General features: G+C 38.1%; 1 protein-coding gene across 1 annotated transcript in view; it reads right to left on the reverse strand.

The window, feature by feature from the left end:
• EPHA3 (EPH receptor A3) overlaps window positions 1–17,448 on the reverse strand; it is a 349,426-nt gene that overhangs the window by 233,291 nt on the left and 98,687 nt on the right. The window contains exon 3 of the mRNA XM_075854459.1: window positions 6,115–6,775. Within this exon, the coding sequence (XP_075710574.1) occupies window positions 6,115–6,775 (661 nt within the window). The remainder of the gene's footprint in view (window positions 1–6,114; window positions 6,776–17,448) is intronic.

Here is a 17,448-nt window from a genome sequence, read left to right on the forward strand (position 1 = left end):
ATAGTAAAGGAGCAGCGAAAGGAGAGCCCAGGAAGATTGATTACCGAGCCACAATGTAAAACAAGAGGAAAAGTTCCAGCAAACTCGGTGTCGCTCAATAGATTTGATATCTATTTCCTAATTATTTAGCTGTCTGCCATCATCTTGTTATGATAACATCCTTCAGGACAAGAAATAGGAGCGCATATGTGAATTGTTTGTACTCAAACCATCTTTCAAGATGGCTCTTGATTTGAGAGTATTTTCCTCAAATGTTATCAAAACTTACACTTCCCTGTACAATCGCTCCCCATGAAAGTCTCGTACCAGCTGTCACCATTGAAATACAAGCCCTTATTAGCCTGAAAAACGTTGCCAGCGAAACTAACTAGAGACTTTCCAATAACTATAAACACTCAGGCGAGTGTAAAGGAGAAGGGGAAAATGACAGAACTGTATGGCGGACAGAAAACCGCTGTTAACAATACCATTGCTGTGTCAAAGCGAGAACCACTTTCTCAAAGTAGAAGCCCTTTGGGGGAGGGGGACTTAGAAAGATGTAAAAACATTAAAATGTAAGAGGTTAAGGAAATGTCAGCAGGATCCCTCCAGAGTTTTTAATATGCATACCATTAGATGTTTGTATAGGACACTTACCAATAGACGTGTCAAAAATTAATGTCACGGTCCTGATATTTATTTTGTTAATTTAAGGCGGCCATTTGGGAATAGAGTTATATTTATATTCATCTATTATATCACCCAGAGGTGATGCTGGGCCTTCATGCTGAATCTGAACCAAAGCCCATGGGATAACTTCATACACATAGCCCTATACATGGGCAGTGCATATATATATATATATATATATATATATATATAGACACACACACACACACATACACACACACATACATATATTTTTTTATTATTATTTCTTTTAATATTTTTAATTTACGTGTTTTAGGTTTTGAGTCCACAATCTCTTCAGAATGGAGATTAAAGCAAAGATTTCTTATTAACAAAGTTGAGAAATTTCTCTCTTACAAACAAGTCCAGGCAGTGACAAAGCTGCTAAGCATTGTGACCAGTATCAATTTTACAAAACCAAAAAAAAAAAAAGGAATGTAATCAAATGAACTAATTTGTTTTTCTGCAATGTGCAAACCAAATGGCATGGAGAGAAAATTGAGAGCACCTCAAATTAAATGCAAGACAAGTTCCAGCATGCATTCAACCCCAATGTTTTTCTATGCATAACCAGACGTCCAATGTCAACTCAACTTCCTTGATCAGACATAATATCCCGCTGAGCTCTTGTAGTGGACCAGATGAATGCAAAACGCACAACTATATTGTTATTTTTTTACACGGTTCCTTAACATCTCTGGAAGAGCAAATAAACTAAGAATAAAGAACACAATTGTTCCCGAGAAATGAAGTCATTTTATGTATAGTTCAATGTTACAAGTAATCGAGGACTGGCTACATTTCTTGTGAATCATCCCATAAAGTGATAACAGAACAAAGCCTGGATGAAAGATGAAACTCTTTAACCCCTATATTAACCAGGGGGGGGGGGAATTGTGTGTTTGTCAGGACCTCGTATTACAGTCTTGCTATAACTCAATGCAGACACTTCAACCACTTTATTTACCCAGGTGAAATTTACCATTCTTTTCATGCATAGATTTTGTTGAATTCCATAATAAATATATGGAAGCGGAGGAAGGTCATGCCAACGAAATGTGGCTGACGATGATAGGAGGAGCATGTGTTGATTCCCAATTTCATGGGGGCATTGGGGAAAAGCCAGTTTGGTGTCTGTCCTACCCTCTCAGCTTTATTCAGGACTGAAAAATAGGGAGGGCAAATGATTCCCCTACCACTGGGAGGTCATCCACCATACCTCGTTTAGAAAGCATTCATACAACTTTTCTTCTAGACTAGGATTGAGTGTAAAGAACTCTGTGTTCTTTCTTCCAAAAAAAAGAGGTGTCCCAACCTAATAAAGAAGAGGGGTCTCCACCAACATTTATCCCGCCATACCTTCATTCCAGTACTACAATGCAGGTATTTATACAATTTGAAGTTTGGGCTTTTTTGGGTATGAGCACCAGCAGGAAGGGCTTCATCTGTATTTAAGCTTTAGGGTATGTGCACACGACCTCTTTTCTGGCGTAATGGAGGCGTTTTACGCCTCTAATTATGCCTCAAAAGTTGGCTCCCATACGTCAGCAAACATCTGCCCATTGCTTGCAATTGGTCTTACGATGTTCTGTGCAGACGAGCTGTCATGTTACGTGTTGCTGTCAAAATACGGCGCGTAAAATGACGGCTCGTCAAAAGAAGTGCAGGACACTTCTTGGGACGTTTTTGGAGCCGTTTTCTCATAGACTCCAATGAAAACAGCTTCAAAAACGGCCGTAAAAAAACGCTGATAAAAACACAGCGAAAAACGTGAGTTGCTCAAAAAACGTCTGAAAATCAGGAGCTGTTTTCCCTTGAAAACCGCTCCGTATTTTCAGACGGATTTTGTTAATCGTGTGAACATACCCTTAATATGCGGCTAGATTGATCTCTTCTATCTCAATTACAGACATCAAAGAAATACAAAAAAAAATCTAAAAAAGCTAGAGAACTGTTACAGATACTAAAGAGTTTATATAAGAGGAAAGCACTTATATCCCTTTGTATTGCTTTTGACTAACCAAGACTCCTGAGATGGCTCTTTTGGCCCTCCAATAAAATCCTGATAAAGGGTTAATTTAGTGACTACTAACAATTCCCACTATACACCTACCAGAACCAGAGTTTGGGGGCACTGTATAATGTACCTGTCAAGCAGCTGAAAAGGAAGCACTGTAAGAAGAGCCTTGTTTGTCGTCTGTTCTCCGCTAAGAAATATTGTCGAGAACACATCTTGTTATGCTGGTTAGATAAGATCTGCTGTCTAACAACAGGTCACAAAGCTCCTCTCAAATGTCCTTTTTAGCTGCATGCCAAACATAGTATAAAGCCCTCCAAACGCCCCAAGCACCCACTTTATGGGCATCTTGTAAAAGTCCTTTTTGCTCTTTTTCATGATGGAGATGTTTTAAAGGAATCTTCCCTAGTAACAGGTGCCCCTTATCAAACGACTACATAAAATATACTCAAACTAATTTCACACAATATAGAAAAGTAACACGTGACTTATGTGCAGATTTTCCAGAATGACATATGATCGCACATACATTTTTATTATTTTTTAAGCTTATTAGCTAACCATATATTTTTTCCAGCACAAAGCTCTGTTTTAGTAGGATTATTCTAATTCACAGCTGTAAATAGAATATATTTTACATCTGTGATTGGGATCTCGACTGGAAACTAACCCTATCTAATTTCTACAAAAACATGCACTAAAAACCTAAGGTAGATTCAGTTTGCTGAACTGGTTGACCCCACCATAGACAGGAAGCTGCATCTGGGTTAATGGAGACCTTCCCGTTGATGAGGTAACCTACACGGTTTCCACTGTCAGTAAAGCATGGCTGTTATTAATGTCTTCCTATTTACCCAACATAAGTTAGTGTTATTACATCATCACTATCTAAACACCTCATCAGATGATGAACTGGGAAGCTTCCAAAGGTGCAGATACTGGCAAAATGAGAATTCACAGCGTTAGAAGAATAAAAAGCATCAGAGTAATAATTAGATATCACACAATTGTATTTCTGTTTTTACTGTGTATAGCATTGATACATTTATTACTTCTTTACAACTTCCATTGCATCATAATCCAATATAAAGACTATGGAAGGCATAAGCATCCTGGGATCATGTGCAAAAAAACTGCTCACATTATAGGCAGTATATATCACACATGAGACCACTCATACAGAACTCTTTGCGGTTTTAAGTGTCGGACAATTTTGAAGAATGTGACAACTTCTTAAAAGTTATAACTAATAGTTCAACATAAAACATTTGGTGAACAGTTTAATACATATTAGGCAGAGATTTGCGCTATTTTAGAGAAATGTTTTATACAATGTTGAGGTTCATTGTATCTATATTTATGTTGTACAGTAGTGTTGTTTAGCCTGGCTGATGTGGACACTCTTACTAGAAAACTATAAGGGAAAATCCATAGAACCCAGAAACTCTCATGTTCTAGTCAGGCAGAAATCAATGGTTGCATTTCTAACTATTGTAAGCTCATATGCACAGGGCTGCTACCTAATAAATCTTGTAAATATAGTTTATACTTGTAATCATTGTCTTTTTTTTAATGTTTTTTTTTTGTAATTGTTACCCCAATATTTTCCTCTGTAAAGTGCTACGGGAGTTAATAGCACTATACATACAGATTATATATATATATATATATATATATATATATATATATATATATATATATATATATATATATATATATATATATATGTGTGTGTATGTATATATAATATTACAGTATGTATCTTCTATGTATAAAATGAACAATGCAATACAGATGTATAAACGTTAGTAAACATATTCATGGCCACCAGAATCATACAGCCTAATATTTACAATACTTTTCTAGTGTCATTCAATGAAGTGGTAAACAGTGCTCAATAGAAAAGTTTGTATTCCCATTGGTATCATACGAAGTACAGAATGTATTAACAGAATATTAGTGTTCTTCAGAATGATATGTCTCTATGAAGTAATGGGATATTCTTGTAGGATTTTGTAGCCCTAAATAAGTGTACACAAGTGATATTAATGATGTGAAAACATTTGCAAAGAGACTGGGTAAAAATGTCTTAGGCAGAAACTTAAAAAAACACATAAAAAATGCATTACAATACTACAAACGTCTAATCAGACTGAGAAGAAAATCCATCATCTACTAGAAGGGAGAACAAGATAATAAGGGTCATAAAACAACCCTCCAAACATTTGAATCCCCAATTGCAGAATATTTTTCAGGCCCATCCTGCTCCTCCCGGGAATGCCGCCTAAACAACTTAAGAAACAATTTTTTTTATACAGGTTTGTAAACTTGAAAAACTCGTGTAAAACTGAGCTGATGGCTGGTAGGCAAAAATTAATGCAGAGGGAAAAAATAGTTCCACCAGTCACTAAGATACTTGCATCATTACTTATCCTGAAATAGTAACAGTTGGAATCTAAAGGGCAACAGTTGGAATCTAAAGGGTTGCTATGGGCTGCACATTTTTTTACATTAATTCCAACCAAAAGAAAAAATTAAACATTTTTAAAAAAAATGACTTGTAATGAGAAGCTGAATAGAGAACAAACCCCCCCCCCCCCAAAAAAAAAACAAAAACAGAACTCTATGGTTGAACTATGGTTGGCTAACATCCTAAAATCGACAGCTTTAGTGAAAGAAATAAGAAAAATCTAGTTAGTAACATCAAGAGGGAATACGATTTTGAATGATTAGATGGGTGCCATGACATAAAGAGATTGTTTTCATGTTAAAAACTCTACTTCTCAATTAGTATTTGTCTAGGTGAAAACCCTTGAAGTCTTACAGCAGAAATCCTACTTGTCGAGGTCTTTCTCTGGTGTCCTTACTCCCATGATCAATGGTGAAGAATTTCATAACACAAGTTTGGCTTTCCCCCACCATTTCTAGTAAAGGTATATCATTTGATTGTCTGGCACAAGATACAGATGGGTTTTATTCTAACATTCCAGACTAGGACTTAGGACTTTGTCTAATACTTAAAGTCTATTTCATCTATAAAAACCTAGTATTGAACTACCACCAAGCAGTAGACCCAAAGCTTAACTTAAATAAAAAATAAAGCCCATGCAAAAAGTATATTAACCCACATAAGTAGGTACATTTTAGTACCACATGGCAAGACCAAATGCAGCTCATCACATTGTTTTAGCTCATTTTATGAAGAGCAAAGCAAGAAAGCTAGCAAAGCATAAGAAAAGTTATAAGACAAGACCACCCGGGGCATTCCACCACAATCACAAATTCAATAACCTGCCTACACAGGCTTGACTTGCGCATCATTCTACAAAACGTTAAAAAATATTGATAGTCAATGGAAAGTATTCCATCTCCTTCCAGTCAATGTATATAGAGGATTTTACTCAATGTATGAAGTTACTCATTATTACCTTGACAAGTAAAACCTCTCTCTTCATAGCCAGGGTTGCAAAGACACTTCCCGATTGGTACAAGCCATTCTCCTTCAGTGCTGCAGTACATTTTGGGTGGATCTTCTTCTTTGGAATGGTTGACACAAGAACCTCTCACCTCCACCAGAGAATGGGAGTCCATAGGTACAGTGTCTGGAAACATGGCTAAATTCTTCACAGTGAAAGGACACTTTTTGAAATATACCCGCACGGATACTAAGGCAACACAAGCGCCAACATCCTGAAATGCCAGATAAAGTCCTTTCTTACTGATAGGCCCCACTTCCCGAACCTCAGTGTTCAGTTTCAGAATTCGATCTCCAAGGTCCATCTGAGTGAAGCTTTCGTCAGCTGCAATTGTGTCAATCTTTGTAAACTGATGCTCCCTAAACTTGATCCCATGATCCTCATCTGACTCCAGGTAATAAAGGTTAAATGTTTCTTTACATGTTCCCAGTACAAGAGGGATGCTGTTGCAGTCTCGTAATGTGAACTTTAGCTCAACATAAAACTTTTGAGCAGCGTTGCGGGGAATCCAATTTGTCCTAAGCCAGTTGTTTTGATTGTGGTCCATAACATTGCAAACCTGATAAGTTCTTATTGGAGTGTAGTGTTCATCGACTCCACTAATTTCTTCCCACTGAAAGAGAAAATAAGAAAAAAAATCAGTAAACATAAATGCCGACCGAAAAGTACTTAAATGTTATTTTGTGATAGAACAATCATTTAAATAATATCCAAATGTTACCAACTGTACCAACTATTTCATACATATGGAATCTGATAGAAAATAAATTGTGGCATGATCCACCAGATGCCATATTATTGTGGTATTCTCCCCTAGAAGCATTGCTACAGAATATATCTCAAACACGGTGCTGTAAGGCAGCATCATATGGCAGCACACACAGTGCCTACAGCTCAATAGTATGGAGGTGTATAGACTCTGTGCATAGGGCTCTGAGACGTGCATGATGCTTAAGTCTGACCTGGGGCAAAATCTGCCTGGAGCTTGATTGATTGTTTTCCTGGTAACTGTACATGTGCTATTCTTCTGGACTAGAGTATACCAAATTAAAGCAATTTTATGTAATATGTAATTATGCTTTGCTTTACTAAGCATTTCTACTGGAGCTTTATCCTACAGATGTTTCCTTCCTTACCTTTCCTCTTATCTCTAGATATCTTGAGATGTGTAGTACGAAATGAGTCTTTAAAAAAAAAACACATGATTTTGCGATATTCTGTCACGAGATGTCTATGTTATATGTAGCCATGTGTGGCCACCCAGTGGTTGTGATGTGAATTGCAGCCGGTCAAGTGTATTGCTAGCATGTCGCAATATTATATTTCAATGATTTCATGAGAAATTGGAGCCCTTAACCAGATTTAAGCAAAGGTAAGGTTGAACACATCTGTACTAGGGTTAAAAAGTTAAATTTGTGAAGCTACATGACTGGAAACAATGATCATGAGTGAAAATCATTACAAAAAAAAATATTTGATAAAACAAGTGAGATCCTACCAAATCCAAAACAAATAATAGGAAAGTTTTTGCAATTTTATTGATCATTGGTTATGAATGATGTTGTATTCTGATATTAATTTTGTTGTTGGAGAATAGCTGCATGACGGTGCGGACACTGAACAGATTTATTGTATTTAACAGAATTTTTTTTTATCAATGGCCCCTAGGTGAGGCACAACCCAATACTACACCCATCAGAAAATGTAATGAGGCATCACTAAATATCAGAAAGAGTAACTACTGCATTTGTAATTAACATAAATACATAGAATATTGAGCTTTCTTAAGAGGCGAAACTAAAAGGCGAAACTTTCTCAGCTGTATCTTCCTGTGCAGGAATGCTTTCTCTATTACATTAGGATACAAAGTCCCATTGAGACTAACCATTCTTTTCAGTTACTATGATTAATCATTTGGTTTGACCTTGTCAAAAAGAAAAAAATACAATATGGCTTCGGAGACTGCCGCACCAGGTCCCCATGAGCTCGGGGACTAATGTTGATGTGACATGTATGCTAAGAAACAACGTGATGTAAGATTTGATGCTATTTAACACAAGTCTAGGCAAGTGTTATAGACAACAGAATAAATAAAATGTATTTCCCAATTTTAGTGTTGTACTTGTATCAACTGGATTTTGCTTGTAACCTATAGCAGGTTTATAAAAAGACCAAATATTAGAATGTTATGGACTACAGGCTACAAACATCTGGCCAAACATATCAAATTAAAGTCAGTTGAGCCAGGTAATTTCGGCGGGATTGAGTGACTATTGAATGTGTATGGGGGCAGCTCGACAATCAGGGGAAAGTAGGATCGGGCATGTTGGAATTGAACATGCGTGATACTTTGTTTCCCTGTAAAATAAGCTACGGCCAGGAGCCCAGAAATAAACATCTATTTGACCACTAGATAATGCTTGTGGTTAGCTAAACCCATTTGCAGAGCAACCACAGATTATTAGGGATCGCCCCTGCCCTGCTGACGGTGTACAAAGTGCCGTAACATTATGATGTGTTATCCGTGGTTTCTCATAGGACTGCAGTTACACCTATTAGAATTATTAATCATAGTGCTCAAAATATTACAAATCCAGTGATTCCGATAATAACACTATATTAGGGAATTACTATTTAGGCTCTTTTTCTGATATCCTATTAAGTGTGTCTAAGATGTTAACTCTGTATTAACTAATCTGTAATGTTGATTTCTCTTACATGAACCATCTCATCAACCCGAACAATATGCTTGAGGGTTGGTTTGCACCTTTTTAATTGTAATGCCCTTTTTTTGCATGTTAATAAACACATAGAGGAACAGTCACTGGCGCCAATCACACCATGGCACTGTAGAATTTTAACACTACATTTCAAAGTTTGGAGTATGGCAGGACCTATTACTTAAGTGTTAGTGAGTGTTTATAGTTAATGCAATAAAATTAGAACCTTTTTTTTCTTTATTTCTTTTTAAATGGTTTGTCTGCTTTTTGTAAATTAAAATGGTCATTTGCAGCTACAGATGAGAGATGAGGGTCGGGAACAAGGGACCTTCCTCAATGAACTCAGAATTCCTTAAGACTGGATTTAAACGTTGCGGTCAAAATGCGTCTTTTGCCGTGGATCACCTTATGGGGTATTTTAAAATACGTTTTCTCAACCAGACAACCCCTTTAAGACTAAATAAGCTTTAATATCTGACCCACAAATGATTGGTAACACAACCCTAACAAAAGGACCTTTCTTATTCCATATAAAAATACTGCTGCAAAAAAGCCATGTTGTCACTAAGTACAAGTTTCCACTAGATTTCGACTATTGTCTTCTATTCACAGTTGTGGAAAGTATTGGAAAGTTACAAATTATGCGGAGCTGAATAGAGATGGAAACACCAGCAGCTGGCTTTGTTCAAGATGGCAGCTTTCCAAATCCCAAACCTCTTATTTGTATACAGTGATATCTTGCCAGCTGTTTAATATTCGTAGCTAATAAATGTAATGGAGAGGAATATACAGGGATAAGTTGGTGGATTTCTTTAAAGTACATCCTCAAAAGGGATTCATTTTTGCTAATGCATGCATTAAAAAATAAAAGCTGGAGCGAGTGGTAAATATATGCTGGAACTTACGAGCTTCTTTTCAGAACATTTGTGTGTTGGAGATGAGGAAAGAAGTGGGATTTAAAAAAATAAAAAAAGAGACTGACAAAAAGAGAATGGAAAATATTTCTAATTTTTGAACGAATTACGAGATACAAAGAAGACAAACATTGGGGGGGATTTTCTAAGCAAAATGAGCCAGAATTCTAGCACAAAAAGTGCCATACATCAAATTTATTATCAGTTTTAGACACTTTTTGCACCTTCCTAGACAGTTTTGAAAAGTGTCTAAAAAGAGTCAAAAAAAGCGCCCGATTTATTAAATGACATGCACTTTTTTTCTGGCACAAAATGTTGATGTAAGGTACATCAGTAAAGAGGAAAAGAAAAGTGTCTAGCAAAATGTGCCAAATTTCTCATACAACTGTGATAAATTTGGCGAAGTTTCTTCCTGTCTGCCCTACTTGTATACTATACTGTCCATCTTAAAGATATTATTAATACAGCTCCTTCAATGTGTTTTATTTTAACTACAATTTATTTTTATATTTAAAGGGTCATTTCCTTCTTACACATTTATGGAATATTCACAGCCACTTTTTAATTGGAAAACGGTGGTCATGGAACCCCCTCTCTACAGATCGGTTACAGTCTCGAAGTGGGACCTAAAACTATCAGGCATCTATGACATATCTTGTGGATATTCCATAAGTGTCTGAGATGGGAATATCCTTTTAACAGTGGTGTGACACGGTCCCTCTATAAGGAGTTGTGCAATGAAAACAACACCTTTGGAAGTTGAAGCCAACTCGACTACAGGAACCCAACAAAGCCCTCCAGCTTGCCATACATTTCCATTGAAATGAATGGCTGACCATGTAATAAATGGAAGGGCTGGTTCTACAGTCCTCCGTAAGAGCTTGGATCCTGTGGACAATAAAGAACAGGGTATTGTAAAGTTAATGTACTAAACAATATACACATAGCAGTGTATATAGACTATGTAGGAAACACAGTCACAAACACTACTATGTAGATGAATGTAAGCAAATAAATGCTACTTCTGCCTGTAGACGTGGCAACAAACAGGAACTCAGGCTTCGCTGGCCCATCAGAGGAAATGAGGACGACATATCATCATCAGTAAAATCAAATACGTTATTGGGGAATCAATCCAGAAGAAATAGACACTAGTGGCAAGTAACTGCTCCAAATGGGCTTGCGTTCTACGGGACCTTTAGGGCCCTGATGTAGTGGGGGGCCTAATATTGTGTCAGAGCCTGAACCCACTGGGGGTTCCTCTGGTATTCTGGTGGGCCAATCTAATCCTGGCCACAAAAATGCCATTTTAGAGACATTTCTTTATATACTACCATATAACCTGTTCAATGGTTAGTTCTCTAAGTCGTCTATGTCAAATCTGAACAACCCCCTTAAATTATTTCATTTCTGTAACTACTGTAATTATGCTGTATGCAGTTATGAATGTTTGTCCTGCCGTGAGAGATGTTGGTGCTTTATAATTTCTTATTAATAAAAAATAACCATAATAAATTAATCCCAAAGGATATATTTAAAGAATTCAGAAAACAGAAAATTATACAGTTCTGTTGAAAGAGCAGAATTAATTAAAACCTTGCCAAAAACTGCACGTTGATAATTACAGTAAAACACAAGAAATGTGTAAAAAAAATGACATAATGATTGAATTTTCATAGCTGGAGGCACCTGCCAAAATCCACACGATATATACAAAAAGTGTGAAAAACTTTTCTCCAGATCAGTCTCACATTTCTGTCTTATATAAATGTGTATGTTTAATTCACCACCACACGTCTATAGGACACGTCTTTACACTAGTACAAAGGCGGTTATAAGTATGTGTGATTTCTCTGCACAATAAAGTGTTTTTCCTCATTGTTCCCTCAGATTCAGAAAAATGAGAAGGAATAGTTATATTGTTCTGAAGTTCTATTAAGAAACTGATGTAGGTTCACCCAATTCCAAAGACAGGAGGCCTAGACTTATTGATATTTGCAATTTATAGACTAAGAACCATTGCTCAGTCATTATAGTGCTGGAATAAACTCAATTCTGGATTCATTAGGAGTCATATTAATTTTCGTTATATAATGCTTGGAACGGAGAATATTATTTATGGATTTTTTAAATGTTCCCTTTGGCACCACTGTGTATATTATACAAGGCGAGATTTCCCTCAATCTATGAACCGCGATTTACAAATAGTAAGAGTGTCAGTTTTTGGGAAGCATCCAGCCAAAAATATTACGTTAAGCCAACCAAGAAGTGGCGTAAGGAAGTGAAAAGTATCTAACATGTCTAGCAAAATGAGTAAAATTTTTCATACAGCGTGTGCCACGGTGATAAATTTGGTGCATCTTCTGCCTGCCTGGTCTAGTTTTTAGATGTCTAAGTTTAAGACTGTTCTAATAAATCTGCCCCAAAGTGTTTTGCTGCATTTTTCTAAGGCGTCGTTCACTGCGCTTATTTTATTTATTTTTTTAGGTGAAAAACGCTGCAGCCAGATGTTACTTATAGAAAACACTATATACGAAGCATTTTGATTTGCGGCTTTTTGGGGATGAGTGGCATTTTTTCAAAACGCATCATGCTCTGGGTATAGTGTTTTTTGTCGTTTTGAGACTTCACTATTGAATTTCAAAAACGGACAGAGAGAGGACAAAATTAACAAGATAAAAAACACCAACAAAAAGTCTTGGCATTTTTACAAGCGCTTAAAAACGCTCAAAAAATTGTGTGCATAAAGGTGGCCTTATAGTGGACCAGTCAACTACAAATACTGTAAGTAGCTTCTTTATGTGGATGAACAAAAATCAATAAGAATACAACATGGTCTAAAACTGGAACATGTAGCAATCATGGACATAGAAAAATTGCACCAAATTTATCATGGTGCACATGGCATAAAAGATTTTTTGTGTAACTCGCGAGGCATGCTGGATACATTTCTTTTCCTTACACTAACGTTTGGCTGACATATGCATACACCAATGTTTTGCACATAAAAAATGTCAAGTCTTTAATAAATTCAGTGTATTTGAAACCTGCTCTTAGCCACGCTCCTTTTTCTAGACATCTTTTAGAACTGTGGAGGTAGGCATAAAAAAAGTGTCTAAAACACATAATAGATTTGCCACATGCCTATGTCTAGCTACAGCAGTAGACAAACTGTTATAATATGTAGCCATGTGAAACCAGATTTGCCTTTATTGGTGCATACAGTCGATCCATATTACAAAATATGGGGAGGTGAGAAAAACTCTATAATATAAAGCCACATGGAGGCACAATACAGCAGAACACAGAGTGCCTACGGTTCCATAGTATAGAGCCAAAGGGACTCCATGTGCCTCTGTACAGACACTGTGTATATGGCTCTGCCCCGGCCATGAGGCTTTCCATGTGCCTCCGTACAGTCTCTGTGTATATGGCTGTGACCTGGCCGTGACGCTTTCCATGAGGCTCCATACAGGCTCTGTGCATACGGCTCAGCCCTGGCCATGAGGCTGTCCATGTGGCTGTCCATGTGGCTCCATACGGGCTCTGTGCATATGGCTCTGTCCTAGCAATGAGGCTTTTCATGTGCGTCCATAGGCTCTGTGCATATGGCTCTGCCCTGGCCATGACGCTGTCCATGTGGCTCCATACAGACTCTGTGAATACGGCTCTGCCCTGGCCATGAGGAGGTCAATGTGGCTCCATACGGGCTCTGTGCATATGGCTCTGTCCTAGCAATGAGGCTTTCCATGTGCACCCATATAGGCTCTGTGCATATGGCTCTGCCATGGCCATGACGCTGTCCATGTGGCTCCATACAGACTCTGTGAATACGGCTCTGCCCTGGCCATGAGGCTGTCCATGTGGCTGCATACAGGCTCTGTGAATACGGCTCTACCCTGGCCATGAGGCTTTCCATGTGTCTCCGAACAGACTCTGTGCAAACAGCTCTGCCCTGGCCATGAGGCTTTCCATGTGCCTCCATACAGACTCTGTGCATATGGCTCTGCCCTGGCCGTGATGCTGTCCATGTGGCAACATACAGGCTCTGTACATACAGTCTTGCCCTGGGCATGAGACCTTCGTGAATGCGTTATCATATTCCAATGTTTCATGTCTCAAATGACTTCAAGTAATATAGAGCCCATTTGCAAGATCTCCTCGGTAATGTTCAATTTAATAGCGCTGGAAGAAGCCGGCATTATTACATGCCAGGTGCTTTTAAGTAGAGACTTCCCAAGTTTAATTGAAAAGCTCTTAAAAATTAATAGGTGCAATATAAACATTATGTTTATGGTAATATTAATAAAATCTACACACTTCCAATGACTACGCTACATAAATAAGTCAATCTGTTCAATGATGTGATTCAGACCCTCATATTTGGCGACACATAGTAACCAATCTTTCTTCACGTTTAACGGTTTCATCTCTAACCAGTAACTTTATAGCTCAGTGGTAGTAAAATGTATGGAGATATCTAGAAAGGTCATGACTCTTCTTTCTTGTACCACTGGTGTTCTGGTATGACATTGATTTGATCCTATGAATTAAGTGTTTGAAATTGTAATTACAAATACTCAAAGAGCCGACAGCTTTGCTAGTGATGAGATTAAGCTGCCACATGCGTTTGATAGCCATAAATTAACACCTTACTGAAAGCACAGCTTGGGAGAGGGTGAAAATATAATATGAAGCGTATTTAGTATGCAAGAAAATGCAAACCAAGGGAGGAAGTTTGATGGTGTTTTTCACAACATTCCCCAAGATCTAATTATTTGGGGGACGTGTCTTCAATGCAGACATAAAAGATCAAAATGAAGGACTTCAGCATAGGGTTTATGGAGTCTCGTGTGTTTTATGACATTTAGCGATGTTGGGTCGATTACGTAGAATTTATAAATATCTTTGGAGAAGAAGGAGCATGGAGATAGATGCGAAAATTAAGGAAACTTAATTATGCTGTCAGTCATCTTCAGAATCTGGGCAAGGGCATCTCACGAAAATACATGACTCAGTGCATTTCGAGGGAGCATGAAATCAATCTTGTACAAATGTGTGAATCACTATGGTGAGTCCTCTTTGATGATATGTTCTGACATTGAATGTTGCTTCTATGGATTTTTTCATTGACACTAAAGAAAAGGACAAACAGATCCATCATACTTGTATAACGTGGCAGAAGAAAAAATTCCAGGAGAGACATAGGGCAGCACAGAAAAAGTCTACATATAGTCTTGAGATAGTCACGAACACACGCAAAGCGTTTTAGTCAACAGTAAAAATGGAAATTTTTCAGATAAAGAAATTAGTTAAAACCTTGATAAATACTACACATTGCCATGGAGGCAGGAGGATGACGAGTGGCTGACATACTCCTTTGGTGCTGCTTATCTCTGCAGAGACAATACCATAAAACAAGAAAAAGCCAACTTCGATAACTCCTTCAACAGCAGATCATGGATGAAGATCTCCATATATATTGAATTATTGTCTATGCTTAAAGGGATATTCTGGTTTCAGCAAATTATTGTTATTCTTTGTATAATGAAAGGTTTTATACCATTTTCCAATATACTTTCTGTATAAATTCCTCACGGTTTTTAAGATCTTTGCTTGTTTTTATTCAGTAGGAACATTCATTGTTTACTTCCAGTGGATACAATTCTGTCCATGGTCATGTGATGGACGTACAGGTGCTGGGATCGTAACAGTTACAGCATGTGTATCAAAGCTGTGTTTTCTAATGATCCTAGAGCCTGTGTCTACATCACATGACCATGGACAGAATTGTATCTCCTGAAAGTGAGCAATAATGATTCCTATTGAATGACAACAAGCAGAGATCTTGAAAATCGAGAGGAATTGATCCAGAAAGTATTTTAGAAAATTGTATAACTTTCACTATACAAAACATTTTTGTATATATTTTTTTGCATAAATATTTTTGCTGAAACTGGAATACCCTTTAACATAGGATATTGGTTGGTAAAATCTGTTTTATGAAAGATTTGCATGTCTTTATAAGGGTATGTTCACACACAAATGCAAATTACGTCTGAAATTACGGAGCTGTTTTCAGGCGAAAACCGCTCCTGAATTTCAGAAGTTTTTGCAAGTTTTTCGCGGCATCCATTACGGACGTAAGTGGAGCTGTTTTTCAATGGAGTCAATGAATAACGGCTCCAAAAACGTCCAAAGAAGTGACATGTACTTCTTTGACGCGGGCGTCTTTTTACGCGCCGTCTTTTGACAGCGACGTGTAGTATTACACCTCGTCTGAACAGAACATCGTAAAAACCCATTGAAAGCAATGGGCAGATGTTTGCAGGCGTAATGGAGCCGTCTTTTCAGGCGTAATTCGAGGTGGTAAACGCCCGAATTACGTCTGAAAATAGGTTGTGTGAACATACCCTTAGGCTGGGTTCACACACACTATTTACGGACGTAATTCGGGCGTTTTAGCCCCGAATTACGTCCGAAAACACGGTTCCAAAGCGCCGGCAAACATCTGCCCATTCATTTGAATGGGTCTTACGATGTTCTGTGCTGACGGACTTTTTTTTAAAAAAGATGCCCGCGTCAAAGAAGTGCCGTGTGAACATACCCTTACACTCATCAGATGTGAGTCTTAGGGTATGTTCACACGTACACGTCCGTTACGGCTGAAATCACGGTACGGTTTTCAGGAGAAAACAGCACCGTAATTTCAGCCGTAATGGCATGTGCAGGCGTCTTTCGCTGCGTCCATTACGGACATAATTGGAGCTGTTTTTCCATGGAGTCCATGGAAACCGGGTCCATTTACGTCTGAAGAAGTGACAGGCACTTCTTTGACGCGGGCGTCTTTTTTACGCGCCGTCATTTGACAGCGGCGCGTAAAAAAAAGTCAGTTGGCACAGAACACCGTAAGACCCATTCAAATGAATGGGCAGATGTTTGCCGGCGCTTTGGAGCCAAATTTTCGGACGTAATTCGGGGCTAAAATGCCCGAATTACGTCCGTAAATAGTGTGTGAACCCAGCCTTACATGCGGCTTTTGCTGCATTCTTTTTTGTAAGATAGCAGTGTTGTGGCAAAATGATTTTCAAAGGGGATCAGGGAAGGGATATTTTTGTTTATACACTACAATGTTGGAGGGTTTCACAAAAAAAAACGTAATAAAAAAAAGGCTTAGGGCTTATACATTATGGGTAATACAGTACATACCTATAGGCACTCTGGGTGCTGCAGTATAGGATTTCCCCCAGTATTATGGTGGATACTTCTGGTAGCCATGAAAAAAAATCAAAAACCCTGTATGCCTCCGTATGTGGGACAATTTAGGGGTATGGCTTCCAGAGTTCATTTCTTTAGACAGAAACTTGGCATGGCTGGTACGTGTGCTCGGACCTATCATACATAAACATCTGGATTTCGACCCGAAAACAAGGTGACACCAAAGTTAGGACACCTTTACATAGTAACTGTTAAGGATCTGCCAGGCACAGCTTCTGTGTCGACGCCCATAGGTAATCAGTCTGCACCTGCTTCTATGTCTGTGAGACTGACTCCATCTTCCACCACTCAGGATGGCAGGCTTAGGAGTGGGAGAGCCTATCACAGCCTGGCCAGACGGAGCTAGCTCCCGCCCTCTGTCTATACCTGCCTTT

The sequence above is a fragment of the Rhinoderma darwinii genome, chromosome 2, assembly GCF_050947455.1.
Source record: "Rhinoderma darwinii isolate aRhiDar2 chromosome 2, aRhiDar2.hap1, whole genome shotgun sequence".
Classification (NCBI taxonomy): Eukaryota; Metazoa; Chordata; class Amphibia; order Anura; family Rhinodermatidae; genus Rhinoderma; species Rhinoderma darwinii.